The sequence below is a fragment of the Tenrec ecaudatus genome, chromosome 4, assembly GCF_050624435.1.
Source record: "Tenrec ecaudatus isolate mTenEca1 chromosome 4, mTenEca1.hap1, whole genome shotgun sequence".
Taxonomy (NCBI): Eukaryota; Metazoa; Chordata; class Mammalia; order Afrosoricida; family Tenrecidae; genus Tenrec; species Tenrec ecaudatus.
In genome coordinates this window covers 105,089,395-105,116,776 of record NC_134533.1, presented here as the reverse complement: position 1 = coordinate 105,116,776, position 27,382 = coordinate 105,089,395, and the positions used below count along the sequence as shown (strand labels likewise).

The window sequence follows — 27,382 nt, the reverse complement described above, 5'->3', positions numbered from 1 at the left end:
TTCTGCTCTACAAGAATCAAGTTAAAGCTAGATTAGTAGGGTGGCAAATCAGAGCAGGTAAATGCTTAGAGCATCACCTCTTATCAGTCTGATAATTTCTTGTGTTGAATTTAACGTCACTGCTAGTTTCTTACAATTTGACTAGTGTCTACTCCAAGTAGAATTGAACAGAGGGCTAGTTTAGAATGCTTGTTACCATATCCAGTACCTAATACAAAATAGGATCTCAGTAGGAATTAGTAAAAATACAGGGATTTACATGAAATTTTTTTGAATGAATGAGAACTTAAAAGAAAGCTTTAGTTATTGGAAATACTAATTCTCCTTGGATGTCTATCAGATATACATTACCCTTAAAGACTCACCAATCTTCCACTAGGGTATTATTCAGGTGCGTCAGCAGTATGAAAACCCACTGAAGTTCTTTATCTTCAAATAACTCAAGGGCCTTATTGTAAGACGCGTCTTTACTATGTTGTATGGCTATGGTAGAGAAATCGATAGGGCCCAACTCTCCCAAGCAGCTTCCAACAGCCTCTGTAAATAGAAGTTTCATTTCAGTACTCATAGTTACAAGATCATACAGAGCACAAAAATACTCTGACTCAAAGAGGAGGCGCACAGAAGATGAGTACAGCCCACATTCAGGGGGGATCATTCTCTCTACTTTTTGAAAGAATAACTACCAAAGGATGCCTAATGATATTTTAATAGATGTTTCAACAATTTGTGCCTCCTCTTTCGCTTTTCTCTTGGATAACTTACTCTGGGGCAGCCAGCTGCCATGTCATCAAGACATTCATAAGCAGTCATAATGTAATATGGGTATATGTAATAAGAAATGGAGGCAGTAAGCACTAATTTTCCAGGGGAGTGATGATTCTCCACTGGAGAAAGTTTTTAGACAGTCATAGTTTGACAACCTTATTAAATCCCCATCGAGAACCACTGAACTAAGCTACTCCTAGATTCTTGACCCACTGCAACTGTGAAATAATAAATGTTATTGTTTTAAGTTACTATGCATTTGGCTAACTGTTATGCAGCAATAACTACCTAATAACATGTCAATACCAATTCCTCCTCTATTCTGTCACCAATAAATACAGTCTAAACTTCTATCACACCCAGGTCTGCAAGCTATGGCTTAATGGGTTCTTTATAAAACGTTGTTGAAACATGGTCACACCTACTAGTTTACATATTGTTTATGGCTGCTTTCACACTACGTACTTGAACGGATTCCTCCTTTTAATACAGATTTTTCGATGCCATCTTTGATCAAGATTGCTCAGCAATGGTAGCTGAGGACCAGTCTTCTTGTCTCATGGTAAAGGAGGCAGTTAGTTGTTCATGGAGGCCATTAGCCACACATCCTGCATCTTCCTCTGATTCCCGACTCTCCTATCTTTCTGTTCCATGTGGAGAGAGACCAATTGTGTCTTGAGTGGCTGCTTACAAGCGGTAAGATCTGGGCACTACACCACGAACTAGGGAGTTTTTGTAAACTCTACTGGCAGGTATTCATGTGCAGAAAAGTATGTAGATCATAAGTAGACAGCTTTTGTGGCTCATGCAGCAGTTGTCAGTTCTATTTTACTGCTGTATTTTAATATATAATAACCCAATTATCCATTCTCTTAGTGACTAACATCTAGCTATTTTCAATTTTGGACTTAGAAATAAAACCATTAGAAAATAAAATCCTGTGCATGTCTCTTGGTACATATGGGCCTGTGCTTCTTTTAGGACAAAGAGAGACTTTTCCCAACAATTTTATTCTACTACCAATGTTTAAGAGTCCAGGTACTCCAAAGCTTTCCTAACACTGGCATGGAGAATGGTCAGTTTGAACTTTAGTCATACTGGGAATCGTTACATCATTGTTTTAATTTCTATCTTTCTGTTTATGAATCATTTAAATATACTCTTTGTGACTTGTCCACGTAAGTCTATTATCCACTTATAAAATTGAGTTTTCTTTATTTATTGAGTAGTAGGAATTCTTTATATATAACCTGGACGAGACTTCTAGGACATAAACTGCAGTGCCTGTGTACTGCAGTTTCACTGTCTTAACAGACATTTTACATAAAGGGACACGACAGAAATTTGGAAGGTTAATGCTCTTTGCCATTAAGAAATCCTAAACCACCCAAGGTCACAAAGGTATTTACATATATTTTCCTTCTACAGACTTTGCTTAGCCTTTCATACTTGCACTGCACCATTTCAAATTCATTTCTGTGATGGTGTGAGATGGAATCAAGGTTCTATCTCATTATTGGCACAATTTATTAAAATGATTATCCTTCCCCCACTGAATTTACAAGGCCATCGGTCATTTTTATCAGTTTACCCTTCTTATTTGGGGGTGTTTCTGGATATCCTATATTATTATATTGATCTGTTTATCCTTGTGTCAATAACATTCTCTTAGCACAGTTCTGGAGTAAATTTGGTACCTGACAGACTATAAGAGCTCTACGTTATTCTTTTCAACATTGGACTAGCTACTCGGGGGCCTTTGCATTTCTCTATATATTTTAGAACCAATTTGTCAATTTTAAAATATAAACCTGCTGGAATTTTGATGGGGATTACACTGAATGAATGAACAGATTACCATCAACACTAATTCATAGATTCAGTGAAGACATGTTGAAATACGTCATTTACACATTTCTCTAATCAACTCAGTTATCTGATAACTAATGGATGAAAGAGAACTATAGGTCCTACTTACCCTTTAAGTCCCACCTTAGACATCACTCTACCGGAGAACTAAAATCTAGTTAAATGTCCTCCTGGGTGCTCACCCAAGACTCGATGCTAATAGTGTGTCAGCACTTAGCAATTCATATGGAAGTGGCCTCAAAGTATCAGCTGGGCAAACAATGTGGCTTAACCAACACACAACCAGTCAATACTTGCTTTAATTACATTTGAAAACCTATTGCTGGTAATGACTGTACAATTCTTCTTGATATGATTGAACTCTTAAATTGTCTGATATGTGGATTATGTTCAAATAAAATGTTTTTTAAGTTAAAAAAAAAAGAAAACCTACTGCACTGCTGCTTAATATTCACACGGCCGCTGGATCATTAAGAAAATACCTTGCTCACTATAGGGCTTTCTACCAAAGGAGAGTTTACAATTTATGATAAAAATGTACTGAGATATCGATTTTGTGAATATTTCACTTAAAAGAAATACCTTCATATCCACAATGCTGTTTAAAGAAATAATCCTGGAATTGATTAATATCGTTACTCTGAGTCTTAAGTAGAAAATACACAAAAACCACACGAATATTTACCACCATCCTCCAACTTGGAGGCATAATTGGACATTGGTAGCTCAGTTTTACTAAGTTCAGAGAGAAATTTTCACAATTAAAATAAATAATTGTGGGTTTGCATTACCTCAGTAGTTAAGTTAATCCAATGATCTTTATAAAAATAAAGGTGATTTTCTTCCTCAGTAGACATCTGGCAAGATCTGGAGAGAGCTTGGGTTCTTATACCTGGTACGGAGCCGATTGGCATCAACCGAATGGCTGAGGCTAGGAATGCTGCTAACTATGCTACCATGCAGGGCACTTCCTCCCAGCAAAGAATCCTCTGGCTCAAAATGGTAGGCGCCAAATTTAGGAAATCCATGCCTAACCTGAATTCATTTAGTCCAGATTAGTCTGAGGCAAAAATGTAACAGCTGAATGCACAAACCTTCAAGTCTCTATCACCAAGCATTATGGCTTTAGGTAACATAGGGAGCCTACTTAGGTCTCTTGTAGGAGATCAGGTTTGCCCCTAGAAGCAGCACAATCTCGACAAAGGTGCAAGGTCCCTGCTTGTGGAAAAAAATAAACTGGAGTCGTGGCAATGTTCTGTTTGTGTTCTGGGTATAGGATGTGTACATGTGTATTCTATTTATGAAAATTCTTCCAGCTGTATAATTATGATCTGCATACTTGCACATGAATATGCCAACAAAATTTATAAAGCTTCCTAGTTTGTTATGTAGTGTCTGAGGTGTGAACCTTAGTGTGAGAACCCACTCAGGGCACAATTCCTCTCCCCTTGGAGCAGAAAAGAGGAGAGTCAGAAACAGGATGAGGATTCAGGATGTGTGGCTAACTGCCTCCTTAGCCATGTGTGGTAGTTACATAATCTGGTGCCAACCTGAGACTATTAAGAGTGAAGGGGTGGAGGTTGGCCTGTCAATCAGGTCGCTGTTTGATGACCTCATTTGGAGGTGCTACAGAGATAAATAGCTCACTGGAGGCGGGACACAGAGACTCTGGTTCATATTTCTGATAACAAGACACACGGAGTTACGCTAGAGCCCTGAAACTAGAGAAGCCATGTGGATACCCATGCCAGTGCTGAGATGATTGTACTACTACCGGATCCACAAGACTTTCCACCCACTGGCTTGTGATCTTCCTGCCTTCAGCATCATTACATGTGTTTTGTGAGTCTGAAGAGAAATTTATAGATTGGTATTGGATATATGGGCTAATATTGGACTTATGGGCTTGATCTGGACAGTGTTGTTTTCTCAATATTCCATTGCTCTTGTATATAAAGCTCTCTGTTATACACATGAGTGTCTATGAATTTGTTTCTCTAGTCAACCCAGAGTAACACACCATGAGAAAAAAACTGAATGGTGCTCAGCTATCATTACTAAATATTTTGATCAAAGTTGGCTTAGAAAGATGCAGATCAAAGGGGGGGGGGAATGCAGAACTGAATTTAAAATTCTCATAGACTAAGACTTATGGAAGGTAAATAAAACCCTGAAACTATTGCACTGAGATCCTCAAACTTTAAACCTCAACTGTCCCCTGAAGTCTTAAAACTGAATAATAGTGCTAAGTGGTTGGGAAAAAAAGTCTGCTCTTTTAAGAACTATCTCTATGGAAGTAATTTCACAACAGCAACTTGAACAATTAGATAGGAACCTTGGTGGGTATTAAAGTTATACTAACAAAGGAGAAACAACTCAAAAAAGGTTGAAAATAGCTAATCAACTCAAAGAATGTAATCACTGTCACCAAATGATACATGTAGAAACTCAGTTGGGGTATGTCTTGCTATGTATATTCAACAACAAAAGTTCACTGCCAGGGGCTTACATGGAGAGCAAATGTTTTGAGAATGATGAGGGCAGTGAATGTACAAATGTGCTTTACACAATTGATTTATGTATGGATTGTGATAAGAGTTGTATGAGCCCCTAATAAAATGATTTTTAAAAAGTTTACAAAGACGGAGGTACCCTGGACACTAGGCTCCCACTGACAGGCTAAGGAGGAGGACTGAGAGGGTATGCATCTGTGAAGTACTTCTTATGCCTCTCCCTGCTTTCATTTGAAGCAGTGCTGTAATGACAACTTCTAACTAAGTTAATCGTGTGGTATTTCCATGTCATGATCATCAAGTCTAAATGCATGTAGTATGCCAGGATATTGAAGGATTGCTCCTAGGTACCGGAAACTCCTGTTGCCGTTGGCATGATGCTGACTCCTTGTATGTCAGAGAAGAAGTGCACATCAAGGGTTGTAATCTACAGAAGTACATCACCACACCTTCCTGCTATGGAGGCTCTGGGTGGACTAAAACTGCCATTCTGCCTAGGAACTGAGTATGTACCATCCATGGCATGCATGGAACACTAACATTGACTAACTTATATTAGGTTTCCTCCCTCAAATAACAGTAGGAAAGGTCTTCAAACTTGTTTAAATGTATGAACTTATCTACTGCTACAAGCCTTCCTTGTTACTTTTGTTACGAAAAAGAGATTAAGTACCAGTAAGAAAAATCCATTTCTAAAATATCTCTACAATCAATTTACTTGTAGCCTATCAACTCTGAAATGGCTATCAGACACTTTCAAGTAATACGCATGTATATGTACAAACCACTAACTTTTCTTCTTATGTCACGGTTATGAAGAAGGAAAAGCTAAAAAGGAAGCTGCTTGGGAGAAGAGTTCACTTAACGAGCCTACGGCATTTATCAAAATCCCAAATGATAAATCTTTATTTTGAACAAGCATCAACAGGAATCTTCAAATCATCGCACTCACTCAACGTGATAGTTTACCTAAAACGTCTCTTTCCCCAGGGTGGTTTACGGCCATTTTGGACAACTGCAACAAGCTCACCACCAGCTTCACCAGAATGCCATCTTGTGGGTTTTCTAGGAATAGTTTGGAAAAAATTAGCTTAACTTACAGTGACAGCAATTTTGCTTCAAATATGCACATAAATTGTCAGACTAGAAAACATTCACAAAAACAAAATGCAAAAAGCTTAAAATAGTTTTCAGTCCTAAGCAGTTGGAAAATAATGCATCAAATATGAAACCATCTGATGAGAACTAGCTAGCAAAGAAAGATGTTTGGAAGCACTGTGCAAAAAAGTCCTTACTTTAGCCAAAACATTAACAGACCACAGAAGTCACTTAACTGAAAGCCAAAAGGGACTATGAGAAATTGCTCGTTTTTAAAATCTTTTTGCATCTAGAATCTACACCAGCATCATCCAATAGAACATTCTGCAGAGACGCAATGCTCCATAATCTGTGCTAACCAAAAAGCAGTCACTAGCTACACGTAACTCCAGAGAACTTGAAATGTATAGGAATTCATTTCAAGTTATTTAAATTTCAACTAAACTACATTTAATTTAGACTTACATAGCTCCAAGTTGCTAATGGCTGTGTTGGATGAAGCAGGTTTAGACTAATAAAATATTAAAATACTGGAAACAAGGGCTAGAGGCATCCATATAGAATAGATATGCATAACAGTCAAATACATTAGAAACTTTGAGGTCAGATGATTAAAATCAAAGTTAACTTTAAAAATAGCAAAGATAAAATTTTACAACAGAAAAATGAAATAAATGGGCTCAAAAGATGAAAATCAAAACAAAAAGAATTACCCCTCAAGTGCAAAATTGTAATATAACTTAAAACTAACAAAATAACAAACTAGAGATGTTTGCTAAAAAAACAACAACCTATAAACACATACATTTAAACATATGTACATCTATAAACATACTCATGGATATAAATACAGACACACAAATACATATGCACAGGTGTACATGGTTATAGGGCTTAAAATAAGATTCATTTGGGATGTTCAGGCAGATTGGAGAAGAGAGCAGAGCTGTATTACTTAGGATGCTTGCATGGAAACCATTCCTCTAGGTTTCTGGAACTGTACATCTTTAAGGGCGCTCACAGCGTCATCTTTTCCCCTGGAGTTCGTGGGTTTGAACTGCGAACCCTTACGATTAGCAGCTCAATGCTTAATCTACAGCACTAAGGTTGTTTTTTTTTTTCTTTTAGGTAGTAGAAAGTTGTTAAAACTCTTAAATAAGTACTATAAAAAGATCATGTCTCAGCTTCAGCAAAATTGTGCTGGCAGAGGTGTAAGGATGGACAAGATGGCAGTGATTGAAGGTAAGAAGGCAATCTAGAAAGCCATTTCTATATTTAGAAAGAAAATGTTAAGAGTCTACACTAAATCATGATGGTCTGAACTGAGACAGCGAGAACCAAACCAACAGCAAGAGCTTCAGGGACATCATTTTTAAAAGAAAGAGGTATAAAGAATTAGTACCCTGAGAAGCTCTCATGAGATCCTTCATTTGATCTTTATGTTGCTCCAGCTGTCTTCGGAGATCCTTCAGTCCTTCAAGTCTTGTCAGTGGCAGTGCATCATAAACACTTACTGAGAGGAAGTGATTAATTTCCTACAATGAGAAAATTAAAGATGCAACATGCTTTTAGCATATCTTGGTTAGGCCTGTGGAGTAAAGTTTAATAAAGGAAAAAAAAGCACGGGTCTTGTATAAATACTGACTGATGTCATTAATTATGATAAATAAAATAGAAATAAATTTTTTCTACTTTGAATTCTATAATTTGTTTCAAATCTTCAAATTCCAATACTGTCAGGATAACAGATTTTAAGAGTGTACAGCATAATCAATTGGAGAAAATAATGCCCAAATTTCTACATATTTACTAGTTTTATATTAAATATGCTTAAATATATTTTCATATTGCTATGTAGTCAAACATACTGACTTTAAAATAACAGAATTATTTTTTTTTAAAGTCACACCTAATATGCATCCAAGAACAACCATTGGTGTTTCCTGGTCTGGAGTGACCGTGTAAAGATGGCCAAGAAGAGGAGGGTGTGGAGTGTTTTCTGATTGTCTCCAGAAACAATGGCCTCCTTTGCCTGAGAACAGCACTTTGCCCAATCACCACTGCAGAAAATTGTGATGAGAAGGGAATGGGGAGGGCGGGGAAAAATGAGGGGCTGATGCCAGGGGCTTACATGGAGAGCAAATGTTTTGAGAATGATGAGGGCAATGAATGTACAGATGTGCTTTAAACAATTGATGTATGTATAGATCATGATAAGAGTTGTATGAGCCCTCCAATAAAATGATTTAAAAAAAAAAGGAGACTGTGATCATGGATTCCATAGAAAAATCCTGATCAAATGGGGAAATTTGGCAGAGAATATCCAATGTTCCTGGAGTCCAGACTTGCGTCATGGAAGATACCAAAACCTCTGACACTGTTATTCCAACATAATCCTTAAACCTTAATCCAATATTATCCCTTCAAGTCTTAAAAACAAACAGTAGTTTAGTTTAACTACTAAAGAATGTCTGCTTTGAATATTGTGCTCCTTCAAGATCTATCTGTGTGGAATCAGAGGGACAGCAGCGACAGGACAGATGACACAGAGCACTCAAACCGAGGGTGAAAATGTAGCACCACTCGATGAACGCCAGTCACTGAACTGCACGTGCAGAAACTGCGGATTAGTATTTGTTTTGCTACATATCTTCTCAGTAGCAATGCAAACGGTTTATAAAGATTAAAGAAAAAAAAGATTAAGGAAAATTCAGTCATCAAATTTTTTAAAAAGTTAACTGTCATTTGAAACCAATTAGTAAACTGTCTTTCAAAGGATCAGACAATAATTTTAATGTACTAATGGATCACAGGATATCATGCACATGAAAACACAACATATTTAATATCCTATCGGGAAACTAGTATTTCTCTTTTTACTGCAATATAAAAGAAGAAATTAAGAGTCGGTCTGTACGCCTACAGCATTTGGTTACTTAAGTTTTACTATCTATGTTTTCTAATACAAATAGGGAAATGATCATAAAATCATTACCTCCAAGAGTAAAAAAGGTCCTCGACTATATTTGATTTTCTGCTGCGTAATACGCAAATCCTTAAAAACAGCGTGGTCAGGAAAAGGATCTAACAGCTTAATTGTGAGATACAGGTTTTCATTGTCCTTGTTATCTATCACGAGGAATTTCAACAAGTCCAAGACCTAAATGGAATTAAGAGTAAAAGATGGAAAAGGGGAGAATTTAATTATATTGTAAAGTAAGACCACGAAGATCAATGTAATACAAATAACTCTATATAAGATGTTTCAATTATTTTAAAGACAACTAGTTATTTTCTATGTTTTTAAATAATTCACAAATATCTCATGTGCTACTGTAGACTGCAGTGTAATATATTATTACTTAAATATTTTACAAAAGTAATTTAACACATCATCAGAATATCCCTAGTTTTGAGTACTTCTACACTTCATCATAAGTAACAGAAACTACAAGGTTATTTAGTCAATAAAAATGATTAGTAATTAACAGATAACAAAGATTAATAACTATGAATTTTTTTCCAACATCAAGTAAACACAAAACATTGAACTCCTTGCAACAAAACTTGATCCATGTATTCAAAGACTGTGCTGAAAATGCTTCGGATTACCTGTTCCTGAACTTCCAATTGATCACTGACCAGGGGGATAAGCGTACCAACGATGACATGGAGATGGCTTTCTAAAGCATCCTTGCAGAACGCCACTGCCGTCTGGCAAACCCGACTTAGGAGGTCACAACAAAGCGAGAAGGTGCGTAACGACACATCCATGAAATGAGAAGGCCTAATACAGTGGGAGGGAAGCGGGAGAAAACACACGATTACATAATTGACTCTATGAAGCTATTTTTAAGTAGTTAAGTATTTCATTCTTTCCAAAATAAATAAAATTTAAAAACTCTTACAAAATGTATCTATATTAAGCAGTTATAATTCTGATATGGCTTGACATAGAGGGCATTTTCATATCTAATTCTTAATAGTTTTAAAGACTAAAAGAAAAATATGAGATAAAATGAAAACAGACATTCCTCAGGTGCTGGAAAAAAACTATTAGTAAAGTTATCGACTGACAATAAATGAAATCTCACTAGAATCAAAGGAGAGGTTCAGAGACACTACACCGAATCTATAATCCAATTTAAACTAACGTAAATACAGCTGAACTTTGAACACGGTTGAGAACTGCCAGCTCACAAAGCTATTCTCCTCCCCGGGAGCTTTGTAGTCCAAGTGCCGTGGATTTAAGCAAACTCAGCGACAAAAAAGCCCTGTATAACTGGCCCGCTGCAGTTCAACTCCATTTGCTCAGGGCTCACTGTAAATTATACACGGATTTCCAACAGCGCAGGAGGCTAATGCGCCAACTCACTTTATTCAAAGATCAATTTTATATATTGAGATTTTCTATGCAGAGCATTTATTTTTAATGTTGAAGGCCTATAGTTCTTAAGGTTTCTAGAGTTAGAGAAGTAATTTTTTAAAAGTTGACATTTACACCTATAATTCCAAATAAAACTAAAACAGTCTATCTTGGTCTCTCAAGAATATGCATTATTGAAATTTGAAAAATATGGTATATAGTGTTTCAAACATATTTTTACCTTTTGTTGATATAGTGGATCAAAGTATAAATAACATCTCGAAGAACAAAGGCCCAAGCTCCTCCTAAGCCACTTTTTATCTCCTTCAGTAATAAACTAACAAAGAGGTGATATATTTTAAGAATTCTATTCTTTTTATATACGTTATTTGTCTCAGATGCTTGTTCACATATAGCTAGAAGAATTTTTTGATAGGAATCCTATAAAATAAAAAAAAATAATATAATAAAAACATCTCATCACAGATACTCAGGAATAATACATTTTATATTTAAGGTAACTAAGTTGCAGAATTTGGATTTGAGTTTGTTATCAAATAAAGCCTCAAAATTGTTATCTTAAACATAAAAATAATTACAGCCAATTTATTTAGCTTTAAGAATAGGCATTCTACAGCATTTTCTTTTCATATTATTAAATATTTTTATTGGGGGCTCTTACATCCGTTATCACAATCCATGCATCATCCAGTGTGTCAAGCACATTTGCACATATGCCGCCGTCATCATTTTCAAAGTATTCTCTTCCCACATGAGCTCCTGATGTCAGCTCCCCATTTCTTTCTCCTCCCTCCCTGCCCGCCCTCCCTTATAAGCCCTTGATAAGTTATTGATTATTATTTTCATATCTTACATCGTCCTCCATCACCCCTCAGCCACTTTTTCATTGTTCGTCCCCCTGGGAGGGGGCTATAGATGGATCCTTGTGATCTAGTTCTCCCTTTCTCCCCCCACCTTCCCCTAATCCTCCTGGTATCTCTACTCTCACTCTTGGTCCAGCATTTTCTTATTTAAATAAAATTAGTATATTCAATGAGCTAAGACATAATCAAAATCTCAAAACAAACAAAATAACCAAACTCTCTGCCACTGAGTTGATTCCAACTCATAGCAACCCTAATGAACAAAATAGAATTGCTCCTGTGGGTTTCCAAAACTGTACCTCTTTATAGGAGTAGAAAGCCTCATCTTTCTCCCAAAGAGCAAAGCAGCTCTGGTGGCTTTGAATTGCTGCCCTTGTAGTTAGCAGCCAAACAAGTAACCACTAAGTCAGGCCTCATATATAACATACTTCAAATTAATACTCACCACTAAAATACCGAGATGTAACGTGTAAATGAGCGTCAATTTAAATTAAGCAAAATAAAATTTTCATTTATTTCTCTTTCTCTAAGATACATCTACTCTCTTCAATCATTACACAAGTAGTTTATACTTACGGGGCTTTTGGAAAGAATTTCTAAGATGCTCTTAAACTTGGTTTTATGGCAATTGCTGATATAGGCAAATGTTGCCTTAATCACATGCGATGGAAAATAAGGTGGATTAGGAGCAGGATCCAAATCCCTAAAAATGTTAGAAGATATAATGCGATCAGCATTTTAACCCTTTTACTTATTTTTAAAATATACTTTATATTTCAGTCTTAGTATATAAAAAATTGTGCTAAATGTATGTAGTTTCCACATACTCCTACCTCCTCTTATAAATTTTTCTCTTGTTGACATTTTTGTGGTACAATCATTATAACTAATCAATCAATGTTGACACAGCTTGAGTTCATGGTTTACATTACGGTTATAATCTGTATTGTACAGCCCTATGGGTTTTGGGGGTACCCCCCAAAAGGGTATTTTTTTCTGAAAGCTATGAATTTAAATATTTTTACAAAACAACCTTATCACCTTCAAAGTACTCTCCATTACACTTAATGGGCAAGTCTGCGAGTATTCCATTCTTGGAAACATTTTTCAAACTCATCTGTTTGGATGGCTGACAGTATAACCTCCTTTGTTTTTTTTCTTCACCTCTCTATGTCATCAAATTGCTGTCCTTTCATGTCTTTATTCAGTCATGGAAACATAAAAACATCACATGGAATGAGGTCCAGTGAGTAAGATGTGTGGGACAGGAGAGGCATGCTGTTTTTTGCCAAAAACTGATGCACTGAGATGACTGCGTGAGCAGGTGCTTTGTCATGGTGTCAAAACCAGTCCCCCTTCTGCCACAAATTAGGCCTTTTGGTTACAAAATCTTTTCAGAACCTCTAAATAGAAAGTTTGATTAACAGCTGACCTGGTGAAATGAACTCCAAATAAGTCGACATTTTCATCCGTTCAGAAAGTTGACGGATGTCGAGAACAAGGTTTGTCATAAATCGGCATTTCACCTTTTTGGAAATAAGAAAACCACTCACACACTTGAGTTTTTCCCATAGTGGCGTCCTTGCAAGCTGTGTTCAACACCACAACAGTTTCTGCGGCGTTCTTCTCGAGCAACAAACAAAATTTGACAGCCCACTCTATTCTCCTAATCGGCCATCACAAAAAATGATGTTTCAGCAAAACTGCTTTTACACAAAAATTCACTGTGGCTGGAAAGAACATTCCCAGGTGATGCCGCTGGGTACACTAACTCAGAGTGTGTGGCTCAATGCTTGCCTCACAGGCAAAACGTGTACTACAAAAGCTCCACCAGCCCAGCGTATCCCCTCGGACTTCATGTCACATGTCCAAAATTACAGATTCAAACAAGAGTTTCACTGCCCTAAAAATGCCTATGTCCCATCTATTCAGCCCTCTTTCCTCTTTCTTTGTTGCAGCATTGTGTCAATCCATCTTATTGAAAGTCTTCCTCTCTTTTCACTGATCCTCTACTTTACGAAGCATGACATCATTCTCCAGGGCTAAGCTCCCTGATATGTCCATAGCATGTAAGACAGTCTTGCCATCCTCACTGCTAGGGCGAACTCTGGCTGTATTTTTTCCAACACAGATCTGTGCATTCTTCTTGGCAGCTGGTACATACTCAACATTCTTTGTCAAAACCCTAGTTCAAAGACATCATTCTTCTTCTACCTCCCTCATTCATCATCCAGCACACACGAGGTGATTAGCGTAGGCTGGACTGACAAAGTGGCTGCAACGATGGCTCAAATGCAACAGTGCTTGTAGGATGGCAAATGGCTGGACAGTGTTTCACTGTCTTGTGAACAGAGTCGCTCTGAGTTCACTTGAAGCTTACTCAGTGGCACCCAATAACAACAAGTGATAGAAATGGAAAAATAAGAAAACCTGCTTTAGGAAGAACTAAAAGAAAGATTATGTGCTCATCTACAACATGCAGAATTTAAGGTAGAACTCAAGCAGAGATGTTCTGTTGTTAAAAATAAAGAACTTGCCTATCCGTGAGATAAAAAGGTTGGAGACAGATATCCGTGATTTTAAAAGGTTGGAGACAGAGATCTTGGAGTAATTTTCAAAAGAACATCAGAAAACAAAATTTTAAAGACCACAGAAAGGGAAAGGCCACTCGGAAGGCATGCCATTCACACTCAAAAGAAGAGAACTCAGAGGAATGTGTCACGAGATCACAGATGGCACAAAGTTCAAATATCAAAGAAAAAGATGATCAGATTTGCCATGAAGGTGGTCAGTGAAAAGGGCAATATCTGTGCAGAATCTACACTAGAAGTAATTAATGAATTACCGTATTTTCATTGATGGGTAGTTATTTTTGTTGTTTATAAATCAAGTTATTGAGGGCTCGTACAACTCTTATCACAATCCAAATATACATTCATGTGTTAAGCATATTCGTACCATCATTTGTTGCCATCAGCATACTCAAAACATTTTCTTTCTACCTGAGCCCTGGGTATCAGCTCATTTTTTCCCGTCCCTCCCCCACACTCCCTTCCTCATGAACTCTTGATAATTTCAAATTATTATTATTTTTTCATGTCTTACACTGTCTGATGTCATCCTTCACCCACTTTTATGGTGTCTGTCCCCCTGGGAGGGGGTTATATGTAGATCCTTGTGATCAGTTCCCCCTTTCTACCCCACCTTCCCATTACCCTCCTGTTATCTGTACTCCCATTATTGATCCCGAGGGGGCTAGCTGTCCTAGATTCTCTGTGTTTCCAGGTCTTATCTGTACCCATGTACATGCTCTGGTCTATCTAGATTTGTAAGGTAGAATTGGGATCATGATATTGGGTGGGGGAAGAAGTATTACAGAACTAGAGGAAAGTTATATGTTTCATCATTGCTACACTGCACCAACTGGCTAGTCTACTCTCTGCGACCCTTTAGTAAGGGGGTGTCCAGCTGCCTACAGATGGGTCTTGGGTCACCACTCCACACTCCCTCTCATTCAAAATGATATGGTTTTTTGTTCTTTGATGCCTGATACCTCATCCCATCGACACCTTGTGATCACAGGCTGGTGTGCTTCTTCCATGTGGGCTTTGTTGCTTCTGAGCTAGATGGCCACTTGTTTACCTTCAACTTTAAGATCTTAGACTTTAAGACCACAGATGTTATATCTTTTAATAGCTGGGCACCATCAGCTTTCTTCACCACATTTGCTTATGCACCCACTTTGTCTTCAGCAACCATGTTGGGAAGGTGAGCATCATGGAATATCAGGTTAATAGAACAAAGTGCTCTTGCATTGAGGGAGTACTTGAGTAGAAGTCCAATGTCCATCTGCTACCTTAATACTAAACCTATAAATATATGCACAGATCTATTTCCCCATCATCATGTGTAAATATATTTACATATGTACATCCCTGGATTTAGACCTTTATAAATGCCCTTTGCCTCCTAGTTCCTTCCTCTATTTCCTTTTACTTTCCGCTTGTCTCCACTATCATGTTCCGCCTTCTTTTGAGTTTCTGTAATTCCTCTCGGTTACATTGCCCTCAATCAAGCCCTACCAGGCGTCCTATACCCTCCTCGCCATTGATTTTAGATCACTTGTTGTTTCCTTGTCCCTGAGGTTAACACCCACTTCCTTTCCCTCACATCCCCCTTTTGATGGGTAGTTATTTTAAGCAAAAAAAAAATTAGAAACACAATACATGTCTAAAAACACACAAATTTCCTTAGCAAGTTCTGAAGTTTCAGTTAATTCTAAGTTTAAAATGTCCATACCCTGAAAAGTCACAGAGGTCAGTGTTTTGGGTGTCATCAGATTTCGCCGGTTCATGTAATGTCATCAACAATTCGAACACAATCTCTGGTAAATTGCTAATGAACAAATGATCAATCTGTGAAGATACAAAATTAAATATTTGATTATTCATCTCATATTTAATATTTTTATGTCTGTCTCTTAAGATAGCTCACAAGATTTATTGCTGTATTTCCAAAACCATTCAGTGACTATATAAGGGCATACAGCACTAAAAACCCGAGACCTTGAAGACATTAAGAGATAACTGCACCTGATCTTCATTGCAGTTCAACCTGTAGCCTGAGAGGCAAGTAGGGAAATCTTACCAAATGAGGTTCCCTTATTCGATCCTTTAACTGAGAGCACTGTTTTAACTGACTAGATTTTTAGGCCTAGTATTACATTTCTTAACCTGATTCATGGTTCTGCTAAACCAAGTCCCCAGTGATCTATGCAGCTCTTCAATCTCTATTTCTAATTTCAACATGATTGGGAGCTGCTCATTCGTACAACTTGACTAGTGGGACTCTGCAGTGACTAGCAATAATCCCTTCTCTGTTCTCCGCCCAGATTTCTACTTGGTTGTTCTGAGGATATAAAAGGTGAAAGGCTTGGTGTGATTGGAAAGTGACTGCAGAAGATTCATTAGCTACAGCTTACAGTTCAATTTAATAACCAGTTTACATTCATGGATTATAAGAAATTAAAATGAATTTTTAAAAGACAAATACAATTAAGGTAGGTAAGTGAAAGGTTTTTCTTTTTCTTTTTGGATATAAGAACATTGCTGCTTAGTTAAAAGCTAACTCAAAAGTTGAAACAGATTGGCTATGCTGGCTAATAACTACTTCATGTTCATTTTCATTAAATTTAATTTACACCTTAGATGGAGCGGTTAGAAAGTAGATAAAAGTTGTAGGCATACCTGTTTCCCTAACAAGCTTTCATCTTTGAGCATGTCATACACGTTGACAGCAGTCTCTCTCTGCTGTGACATCTCACTGTCTCCTGTACTCTCATAGGCAAAATACGGAAGAATATTCACGAGAACCTTTGGAAAGCAGTCTGTTAGAAGAACTTTCCAGTCCTCTTGAATCTGATTAGCAATGGACTTCACCTCATCAAAATGACTTCTAATCACCAGATGTGGGATCAAAGCCTTATAGCAAGATCTAAAAACAAAAATCTAGGTTACACAGAAATTTTCATAGCAAAATTGTACAATATTATAGTTCTTAAAAAAAAGAAAACGTTTTAAAACTGTCAACATTATAGCATTCCTTTTTCTCGATAAACATGTTTATTCTTATTCCAATTTTAAAAGTGGGAAAACACATTACATTCTTTTTTAACATTAAATTCTTAATAAAAAACCAGATTTGTAAAAACTGTATGTGGAAAGATTCTAGATAAACGTTTTATACTAAACAAACATCAAACTACATTCTTCTAAACAATGGTTCCACATTTCTTAAATTCTGCATACATTATGTACATTTTAAAAAGTAATGGTAAACGACCTCTATTTCATTAAATAAACAGTTTTTATTTTAAAATGCTAGGATTATACTTCTATATAAAGTTTGTACATCCAGCAGAGTAAAATAGACACTTTGAAAAAAGTGAAACAAAAGCTGAATCCCTTTGATTCAATGTTCCTGTCTTTTCACAGAGGAGGAAAGAACTCACACAAGAACCAGAATGTTGGAAGGACTGGCGTGCCACTCTTCACTGGACTTTTGACTGGCTGCCTCGATGATGCTGCTGTAGCTCAAACGCCGCACAAGTTGCTGAAAGAAGTGTAAGTGCACCTACCTGGTACTGAATAAAGCTCCTACCCCAGTCAGAGTACTAACAGCAGCTTGTTGGGCAGATGAAAGCTCGGCTCACCTGGCTGAACCTCGTTCAAAGTGAGTGTTAGTTCATCTTATTGGGTCTACCACCCCCTTTTCAGGGGGGAAAAAAGCACTCAGCACCCCCCTGGCAATTCAAAAGCTTTAGACTGTAGCCCACAATTCAAGATAAAATGTAGGTAACTGCTTTTGCAGGCTTCCTCTCCCCCCAGCATTCCAGCACCCAAAGGGAGCGACATCGCTGACTTTGGGAAACGCCATTCTGAAAGTGCGCTGCACTGTGGTATAAAACAGAAGAAGAGAGCATTCAGGGGCTTCAATGCAGGCAGTAACAATGTCTCTCGTATTGTTCTGACAGTTCACCACCGCGCTGGGCTCCATGGCTGGACCGCAGCCTCTGCCCAAACTGGCCTTGGCCCTGTGCTACCAACTGTGCACCACCATCCAGTCTAAATAGTCTGCTAAAAAAAGAGCAGAAACTATAAAATATAGCACCCTCATTCTTTGCTTGAAGGAAGTCAGGGCTGAATTTCATTTTTCCTCAGCACAATCATTTTATGCAAAATCAATAACAAATATAAAAAAACTTTGTATATCTTAAAAAATGTAAATATTGTTATTGCCAAAATGAATTTGATAAGGATCACTTGATTTGTTTCAGTAGAAATTTAAGGAGAACTTTTCCTGTATGACTATAACAATAAAAATTAAAGAGTACGATTACAGACACTTGAAGGTCACCAAGATCAAATGTCCTCCTCAACAGACGGAGCTGCCTTCCCATCACCCACCTGGTGCAGTGGGTGATGCGCTGGGTTGCTAACTGCAAGGTCAGAAGCTTGAAGCCTCTTTCTGTGCAGGAGAAAGGGGCGGCTTTACAGTCTTGGCAATGCACGGAGCACATCGCCATGGTCCTGTAGGGTCACCACAGGTCAGGATTGACTCGATGGCACAGAGCTTTGAGCTCCCACCATCCTGAGCATTATTGTTCAGTTACTTCGAACCTCCACATTCTCAACAGGTGTCCTTGTCTAGGAACTGGTTTCTCCTGATAACATGTTCAAACTACGTGAGATGAAGGCTTGCCATCCTCGTTTCCAAGGAGCATTCTGGCTGTACCTCTTACAAAAAAGATCTGTTTGTTCTGGCGGTCCCTAGCCCGTTCACTGTTCTTTGCCAACATCAAAATTTTCACACACCAGTTCTTCTGCAGTCTTCCTTATGCATTTCCAACTTTCATGCACATATGAGGGGACTGGAAATCAATGGCTTGGGCTAGGTGCACCTCGGTCCTTAAAATATTCTTGTTCTTCAAGACTTTACAGAGGATTTGTCCAGCTGATTTGTTCAATGCAACACATTGCTTAATTTCTCAACTGCTGTTTCCACCAACACTGATCGTGGAGCCAAGCAAAATGAAATCCGTTACAACTTCAATCTTTTCTCCATTTCTTATGATGTTGTCTGGTGGTTCACCAGTTGTGAAGATTTGGAGTTTTTCTTTTTTACACTGTTGACTTTGGTTTTCAAGAGCAAGAGGTCTAACACCTCCTTGCTTTCAGCAAAATGATTTTTTTTTCTATATTAAACTTCAGAATCTAACAGAAACAAAGGTTACCAAGGTGGCCTACAGTTAGGCAACAAAAGAAAAAAACCAGCAACAATCAGCTACTAGTAAGTTACCGATGATATTTCAAAGACGAGATTATCAACACTAACGTTGAAAAGGAGCGTGAAGCTCTTGTGCAATTTCCTCTGACAAGTGCTGGAATGTTAGACTGAAACCTAGGAGTTCAAGTATTTACACTTTCTCTCAGACTGGCCTTGCCCTGCCTCTATTACTAGACTCCTCTCACCTGGGTACGCTGGGATGTATAAGGTCCCTGTAAGGCAGGTGGAGAGGAGGAGGGAACAAAAAGGTATTGTCAAACCCTATTACCAAGTGTAAGTTAAACATAATTCACACAATTCTACCTACCTGTAGAAATCCTCAACACGTGTGTAGTTTAGCAAAATAAAAGGGAAAGATGATAAGGTGCATTCAGTTTCTTGATGATTGAGCCACTCCAAAATTAGATAATCTAAGTGAGAAGTCATGAAGTCTTCTAGGTGCCTATAACCAAACATTTCAGACACTTTCTGTAAAACCTGTGCAAATGAGAAAGAGGTTGATGCTTTACAAAAATGTAATAATTCCAATCCCTATAGATGTGATTTACAGCATGATCTGAATGCACTCATTTAATTTCTCTACCCATAAATGTCTCACGTGTGCAATGTTGTACTGGACAGGGTTCTCTAGAGAGACAAACCAGATTGTTAGTAATTATATATAAATATATTTATAAAGATAGATATATAATTCAAGAAATAAACCGTTAAATAATATACAGATAGATAATATAAGAAATTAACAGTTAAATTATAAAGCAGTGAGACCCTAGCAGTCCTTCAAGTTTTGAGAGCTGCCAGTTGCCAGTCCCCTTCTGTAGAGAGAGCTGGGCTATATATACCCAGGCAGCAAACAGAAGGCAGGTCCCCAACTGTCAGTCCCCAGCTCCAGAGTTGAACATTCCAATCGTGTGGGCTTAAAGGGACCTCAACTTACAATGACACAGTCCACAGGCTAGGCATTCCACAGGTACTGTACCCCTTTAAACTGAGGCACAGAACAACCGAGGTGAGGCTCACCGAGCCATTTATCCCTCTGCCTTCAGTTAATCCTAATTGTGTTTATTAGCCAGGCTGGCACAATAAAGTATATTTGATAATAAAAGAAATGATATTTAAGGCGGCACAAATCCCCAATGAGCGCTGGTGGCTCTGCTGTGACTGGAAAAGCCCTTCCTTTTTCCTACTACCTTCTCCCAGGGAGAGAAGCTCTGAGGATCTGATGACCAGCTTAGGACTCCCTTGGAGGCAGGGACGGTCCCTAGTGAGGCAGAAGGGACGACATAGTCCAGGCAAGTAGCACTTAAATTAGTCAATGTAACATGAATGCAAAGATGCGACAATTTTCAATGCTGATTACATTACACAGTAATGTTTAAAATAAAATTCTTCTGTTCAGTCTTGAATGAAATAAGAAAAATCCAAAGGAATGATAGTAATGAGACACTAATGGGGATTCAAAAAATTTATGAGAAAAAGGGAAGGAGCACACAATGGAATTTTTCCATCAATACGTAAAAGGGCTTGGAAATTCCCGAACCATAAATGCCGACAGAGAGGAAGAGAGCCAAGGCCAACACCCTACAGCACGATACTGATGTCACTGCCAGGCACAGACCTTAACCCTCTTCCCCTAGCCAGGTAACTTAGACGTCTCATGGTCTTACACTGTTGGCCCTACTAGATCCCAACGTGCTCTCACAGAATGCGCTGCACAGAGCACCTGCACTGCTCTCGGATGCCCGAGCTTCCCTCAACAAATGCTACGCCAGGTCAGCTGGCCTGTGTGCTCACTCCTGGCGCATTGCGCTGAAACTAAATACAAGACACACTGCATAAAACAAACACGCGTCACTGAAAACTGGGGCAACTCTTCTCCAGTACTCCCTGTCTAAAGTACCACACTGTCTCTAAGTCTAAACTACATCGCACCTTACCAATCGAGCATATTAACCTGAGTAACAATAATGCAAAGAAAAGAATCATAAGAATGTACTCTGCCACAGATACCTTTTTAATGAGGAGAGGCTCCACTCCACTGTCTTTCACAGATTTGCAGAGGGCAAACAAGGCCTGCTTCTCACAGACAGGGCTCCAGTGCAAAACCACAGCAAACACCATCAGCAAGACGGCTTTTCTATTATGAAGCTCATCCGAAAATTCCAAGTTTGCGGCATTGCGGGACTTCGAAAGAATTTAAAAAACATTATGTAAATCCATAATGTAAGTCTGCATTATAATCACGCAATGCAAACATTCAGACGCTATCAATAAGCTGAGACTACGATAACCGCACCTTATGACATCTAAGCAGCCACTCAAGATTGAAGTCCTATAAGTAAAGGACCTCAGAGTAGAGTTTGAAAAGTATTCATTTCCTAGATTATCTGTTCTTAAATAACGACATGTGAAAAGTTAAATAGAAAAAAGAAACTACACAGTTGTGAGAGGGCAAGAGAACTGAAAAGCATCACTTCAACTGGCAAGTGGAACTCGGAAGATGCACGTTATCATGATACTTACAATATAGCCTCTCATCCTCGAAATGGACGAATATGCTCAAGCAACTACACTGAATGGTACATGCCTTCTACTCTAGAGATTAATAATAAAATCAGACAGGTGTCTACATTTTTGTTAGTTAAATATATTAGAAATTGCTCTTCACACATTTAGAAAACTCTGCTACTTACTGAAACTTTTGTACTTTGATATAAAAGAAAGGACGTAACTCCTTAACTAAGTGGCAATCATAAGCATGCTTGAAAATTCTTGATACCTCAACTATGCCTTAGAAGACACAAACCCTTTTAAAATTACTAGTAAAAATCTACTTTTACTCAGAACGAAGCCTAAGCCCGAAATGCGACCTGTTAGCTAAAGAGAAAAGATCAAGAAGTTCTTTTAATGTTGACGGCAACATACGAACAAGTGTACTTAATACAATTAAATGATGGATTGTCATAAACTTGTAAATATAAAATAATTGATTTTAAAAAGGTGGGGGGAGATTGGAACACACCATCCTCTGGTATGACCTTGTTGACATTTTCAAAGAAAAACTCTATTTCAAACAAGGTCATTTTAATAATACAGGAATTAAGACACAATTCAATTCATAACACATTTCTGTTTTCTAAGTTCCAGGAGCATATCCGAAGTTATATTTCAAAAGATAAAGAGGTACCATTCTCCACTGTAGGTGGCTCTGTTCCAGAGCCCTATGAACCTCCATAATGACTCTGCCTCTGGCTATCGCTCCTTATTCTGTTGGCACGTTTGTCTGCTTTTCCTCACACGTAGGGTCTGGTGGAGCATATGGCTCATGCAGGACTTCTTTGCTTCCTGGGTGCCTAGAGAGCTCCATCCTTCTCCATGCCCTAGTCACGGTGGAGAGCCAGTGTTTGGTTACCTGGTATACGATGTATTTTTAGGTGTGAAAAATGTTACCTCTAAACTTAGAGGATTCTTTGGGGTAAAGATGTAGCAATTTGTCTTACTTTACTTTACAGGGGTATCCTAGTATGCCTCTGAATATTTATTCTGAATAAAACGCTGATGTCTTGAAAAAAGAAAAAAGTTCTCTTATTTTCATGACAGTATACTTCTTTTAATGGTTTATTCTTTTAGTATAAAATATAGTTTTCCCTTTTGATAAGTATAAAAAAATGTTGATTAATATTGCAATCTCCACATCATTTTCCAAATAAATTCCTATCAAGGTTACAATATTTTCCTTGTTATAGTCAGGCTGATTTCAAGTCCATATCTTTTTACATTTGATTATTATCTTAGATTCATGATACCAAAATCCTTTGGTTAAAAGGATTTCATTTAAGTCTTTTTTCGTTTCTGCTGTGACAAATTTACTAAATCATTTAATTGCTTCAAATCCTTTTTGAGAAACAAAGTACTACATAAGTAAATAAATGAATGTGAACACAAAGATAATTTTTGCCAATTTTATAAAAAATAATCACCAAACAAAATGTTGCCACACTGTCGATTCTGACTCCTGGCAACCCTACAGAACAGGCTAGAACAGCCCCTGTGGGCTTCCACGAAAAGGAGCTCGGCTCAGGAACAACTGTGGGGATGGCACAGAACCAGGAGTGTTCCGTTCTGTTGTGCACAGGCTGCTAGGGGGTAGAAGCAACTCGATGGCACCTGACAACAACTCTTTACAGGAGGAGAGAGCCCGGTCATTCTCCCTTGAGTGGCTGCTGGCCTCAAACCGCTTCCCTGGCGGTCAGCAACCCAACCCCTGCCTCCTACTAAACCTGGGTCCTTATAAAGAACAAAGATTCCTGTGGAAACAGTTTAAACACTATTTTCCTACTATCACTTATTATCTGAATTGGCTTTTAATCAGAATTCATGAAAACAAATTTTTCATGTAAAAGAAATCATTTGCAAGGGGATTCAAAAACTACATGGAAAATGGAATTTGGGGTGTATTTCCCACCAAATTATGAAATGTTGCTTTTCTCGGAAAAATTCCCATGTGTGTCTAGCTTTAAAATGTACACCATTGGATATAAACTGTCTTAGAACAAATTTTGTAAAGCTGATCTACAGTATACTTGGAAGAGTCTGAAACTAGCAACCGTGCAGGCTATGAAAATTACCACTTCTCGCATCCCTTCCTGGGCTTGCTGGTATGCATTTTCAAACGCTGTCCGCTGAAGCGTCAGAGGAAGGGCTTGCAATAACCTGGAAGACTGTCTCGGTTTCATATCCTGGAATAATCTTTAAAAAAAAAAAGTCAAATTTGCCAGAAAAGATACAATTTCTGCTTGTCCAACACCAATTAGATAGAATCCATAGGTTCCACTGCCAATCTGTTTTAATATTTCATTATCGTGAGCGCGGGCAGGCAATATAGACTAATGTCTTGATGCACCATCTACATTTTTAACGTGATCGGATGCTGTGCCAAAGGCACTGATCAAACATACTCAACAACAGCTCCTCGATCAATTTTATCCTTTTGCTTTTTAGGAACAAAAAGAGATGCAATGTTTGGCATCCCTCTCATTTTTCTTATGTCTCTAATCTCTTTGAAAATATCCAACATCAGATGGCTAACAAGTGAACAAAAACTTCAAGAATGCTACTTTCGTGTCCATCTTAAACTTACTGAACCAGATGGGACTTTCTTGTCCAATGCCATCACATTGCTTTATTACACTGCAGTTTTATTTCTCTGTAATCCCAGAACTTAAAAATACATTATCTTTTCCTATTCTTCTTGTGTATTTTCCCCAAGTTATGAAATTATGCTTTTCTCCACAAAATTTCCAGTGTGTTCCGCTTTAAAATGTACACTCTTGAATACAAAGTGTGGTAGACCAGGAGGCTTTCTGTTACCTCAGGGGAAGTATAAGAATTTGGACTACTGGACAGACCCAACAGAAATGCTTCCAATGCACCATGTTCTCACTCACTCACTCACTCACTCCAACCCTGAGGAGTGAGGTACAAACTTTCATTGTTTAAAACATTACTGCCAGCCTATCTGAACACTGGACATCTGAATTCTAATTCTTACACCGGTGAGACTACTGGGGAAATTTCTACATAATCATCTTTTATTATCAGTTACATTTGAACAATAAAGCAAAATTTATAAAGATAAGGAAGTGAAAGTGGGCACTCAATGAAATTTAGTTTTAAATCAATTTGGTAACCTAATAAATGTGAATTACATGAGAATACTTGTCTTTTCAGGTAATCAAAAATAAAACAGATCTCCATAATAACATTATTCCAATGCTTACGTATATATTTCATATAATTATAATTTTCACAATGCAAAATCATTGTTATGCACTCACAGGAAAATCACGGTAATATTCAAACCCATCGCCTAGTATATCTCCCATAAGGGGTTACACACACAGCTCACTTAAGTCCATCATTTACTAGTTGCATGACTCTAAGCAAGGAACTTTACCTAAACCACTGAGTGTTCTCTGGTTCACAAATTAGAGAAAATAATAGTGCTAAGTGAAAAGAGTTACTAGAACTGAGGGAAAGTATTAAAGCCAAGCTCATCATACACACTCAGTTACAAGGTAGGTATTTGTAATCTAGTTCGTGAGCTTGGACTGTGTTAGACACAGCATTGCTATCCAAAGAGTTCAAGACTTCCACCCATTCGCTACCTGTTGATTGACTCTGCAGCCAGCACTCGTACTTGGTGATGATTATCGGCAAGGAATTGTGGAAATACTTCATTTACAGGGAAGTCCTTTCCCATCACATTGAGAATCGCCCATTTCGAATAAGGATCAGCCTATGGAGAAGAAACAGCTCCAGTCATGTGCGATGCCTAAGGACCAGCCACCATTACACAGAACGAGAGCTGGCTTTCCAGGACTTAAGAGGGCTTACAAATACTTCCAGGACCTGCAGTAACTCACCTCAAGCAGAGTCTTAAGGCATGTTACTAGCGCCATTCTCACAGATGCTGTGCATTTTCCCTCCTTGGCTAAGTGCCTGAAATAAAGTCAGGGTTTCAATGTTCACTTAGAAGCACATTCAGGAAAATCAATGATAATGAGATTACTCTAAAACACGTCAAAAATGATTGATACACTGAAGGGTGCTTTCAGGTGCCATTGAGTTGGTTCTGACTGCAGCGAGTCAGCAGAGAAACAGTCCCGTGTCACTCTCACAATGGTTAGGTTTGAGTCCATTGTTGCAGATTGCGTCAATTCATCTCCTTGAAAGTCTTCTTCTTAGCAACCCAAATTTCCATCAACTGACGACTGGATTAAAAAACTGGTATATACATACAATGGAACACTACGCATCACTAAAAAGCAGTGATGAATGTATGAGGCACATAGCGGCATGGGAAGAACTGGAGGAAATCATGCTAAGCGAGGTAAGTCAGGCACAAAAGGACAAGTACAACATGAGCCCGCTGAGGTAAGAATTAAAAATTTTTTCCAGGGTGGATGATACCTTCAGGACCAAGGGTGTGAGGGGCGATGCTGGGAGTGTGGAGGGTGAGTGGGTTGGAAAGGGGGAACTGATTACAAGGATCCACATGTGACCTCCTCCCTGGGAGAGGGACAGCAGAGAAGGGGGGAAGGGGAGACTCCGGATAGGGCAAGATATGACAAAATAACGATGTATAAATTACCAAGGGCACATGAGGGAGGGGGGAAAGGGGAGGGAGGGGAAAAAAAAAAAGAGAACCTGATGCAAAGGGCTTAAATGGAGAGCAAATGCTTTGAGAATGATTGGGGCAGGGAATGTATGGATGTGCTTTATACAATTGATGTATGTATATGTATGGATTGTGATAAGAGTTGTATGAGTCCCTAATAAAATGTAAAAAGAGAAAAGAGGAGAAAAAAATGATTAGGGCAAAGAATGTACAGATGTGCTTTATACAATTGATGTATGTATATGTATGGACTGTGATAAGAGTTGTATGAGCCCCTAATAAATTGTTAAAAAAAAAAAAGAATTAAAAATTTTTAGAAAAAAGCAAAAGTGGCATAGGGGAAAAAACTACTGTATACAAACATTTGTGGGGTGAATACTGTATAGTATGGCAGAGACCAGACCAAAACCAGGGATGCACATGGTAGACAATGGTGGAGGAGGGGGGGAAAGGAAAACAAAAGGATGAATATAAGGAAGAAAAGGGTAGTGGGGGCATGGGCCACTAATCCACCCAAGGGGAGGGTATTGTTTATATCTCCACAGGGAAAGTGGGACCAGACTTCAACCCAGTGTCACAAGGTGTGAATGCAATATCCCGGCGTGGAGTAGGGAACCAGTGGACAGGTCTGGGAGGCTGGCTCCAGCACCAAAAATTAAGTGGACTCCTGTCCCTCTGCCGAAAAGAAATTGTTCCAAAGGACGACATTGACTCTGCAGCTCCGGAAGATGGACATATCTGATCAGAGCACACGGGAGCAGATGAAGGGACAGGAGGAGAGAGTGGAGCACAGCCTGGCCCACGAGGCCGTGAGGATAATGTTCCTGAGTAGAGCAGCCAGTCCACAGAGAGAACAACA

At 38.3% G+C, this 27,382-nt stretch overlaps 1 protein-coding gene across 1 annotated transcript in view; it reads right to left on the bottom strand.

Annotated features, from left to right (window-relative positions):
• The window catches only part of ATM (ATM serine/threonine kinase), a 137,396-nt gene that overhangs the window by 62,778 nt on the left and 47,236 nt on the right, over positions 1 to 27,382 (bottom strand). Inside the window, exons 21-34 of the mRNA XM_075546557.1 lie at positions 25,769 to 25,844; positions 25,511 to 25,641; positions 23,972 to 24,092; positions 21,354 to 21,527; positions 19,651 to 19,820; positions 16,745 to 16,991; positions 15,798 to 15,913; positions 12,075 to 12,201; positions 10,856 to 11,055; positions 9,861 to 10,035; positions 9,244 to 9,408; positions 7,651 to 7,783; positions 6,120 to 6,215; positions 366 to 537 (exon numbers count right to left, since the gene is read on the bottom strand). Of these exons, the coding sequence (XP_075402672.1) occupies positions 366 to 537; positions 6,120 to 6,215; positions 7,651 to 7,783; positions 9,244 to 9,408; positions 9,861 to 10,035; positions 10,856 to 11,055; positions 12,075 to 12,201; positions 15,798 to 15,913; positions 16,745 to 16,991; positions 19,651 to 19,820; positions 21,354 to 21,527; positions 23,972 to 24,092; positions 25,511 to 25,641; positions 25,769 to 25,844 (2,103 nt within the window). The remainder of the gene's footprint in view (positions 1 to 365; positions 538 to 6,119; positions 6,216 to 7,650; positions 7,784 to 9,243; positions 9,409 to 9,860; positions 10,036 to 10,855; positions 11,056 to 12,074; positions 12,202 to 15,797; positions 15,914 to 16,744; positions 16,992 to 19,650; positions 19,821 to 21,353; positions 21,528 to 23,971; positions 24,093 to 25,510; positions 25,642 to 25,768; positions 25,845 to 27,382) is intronic.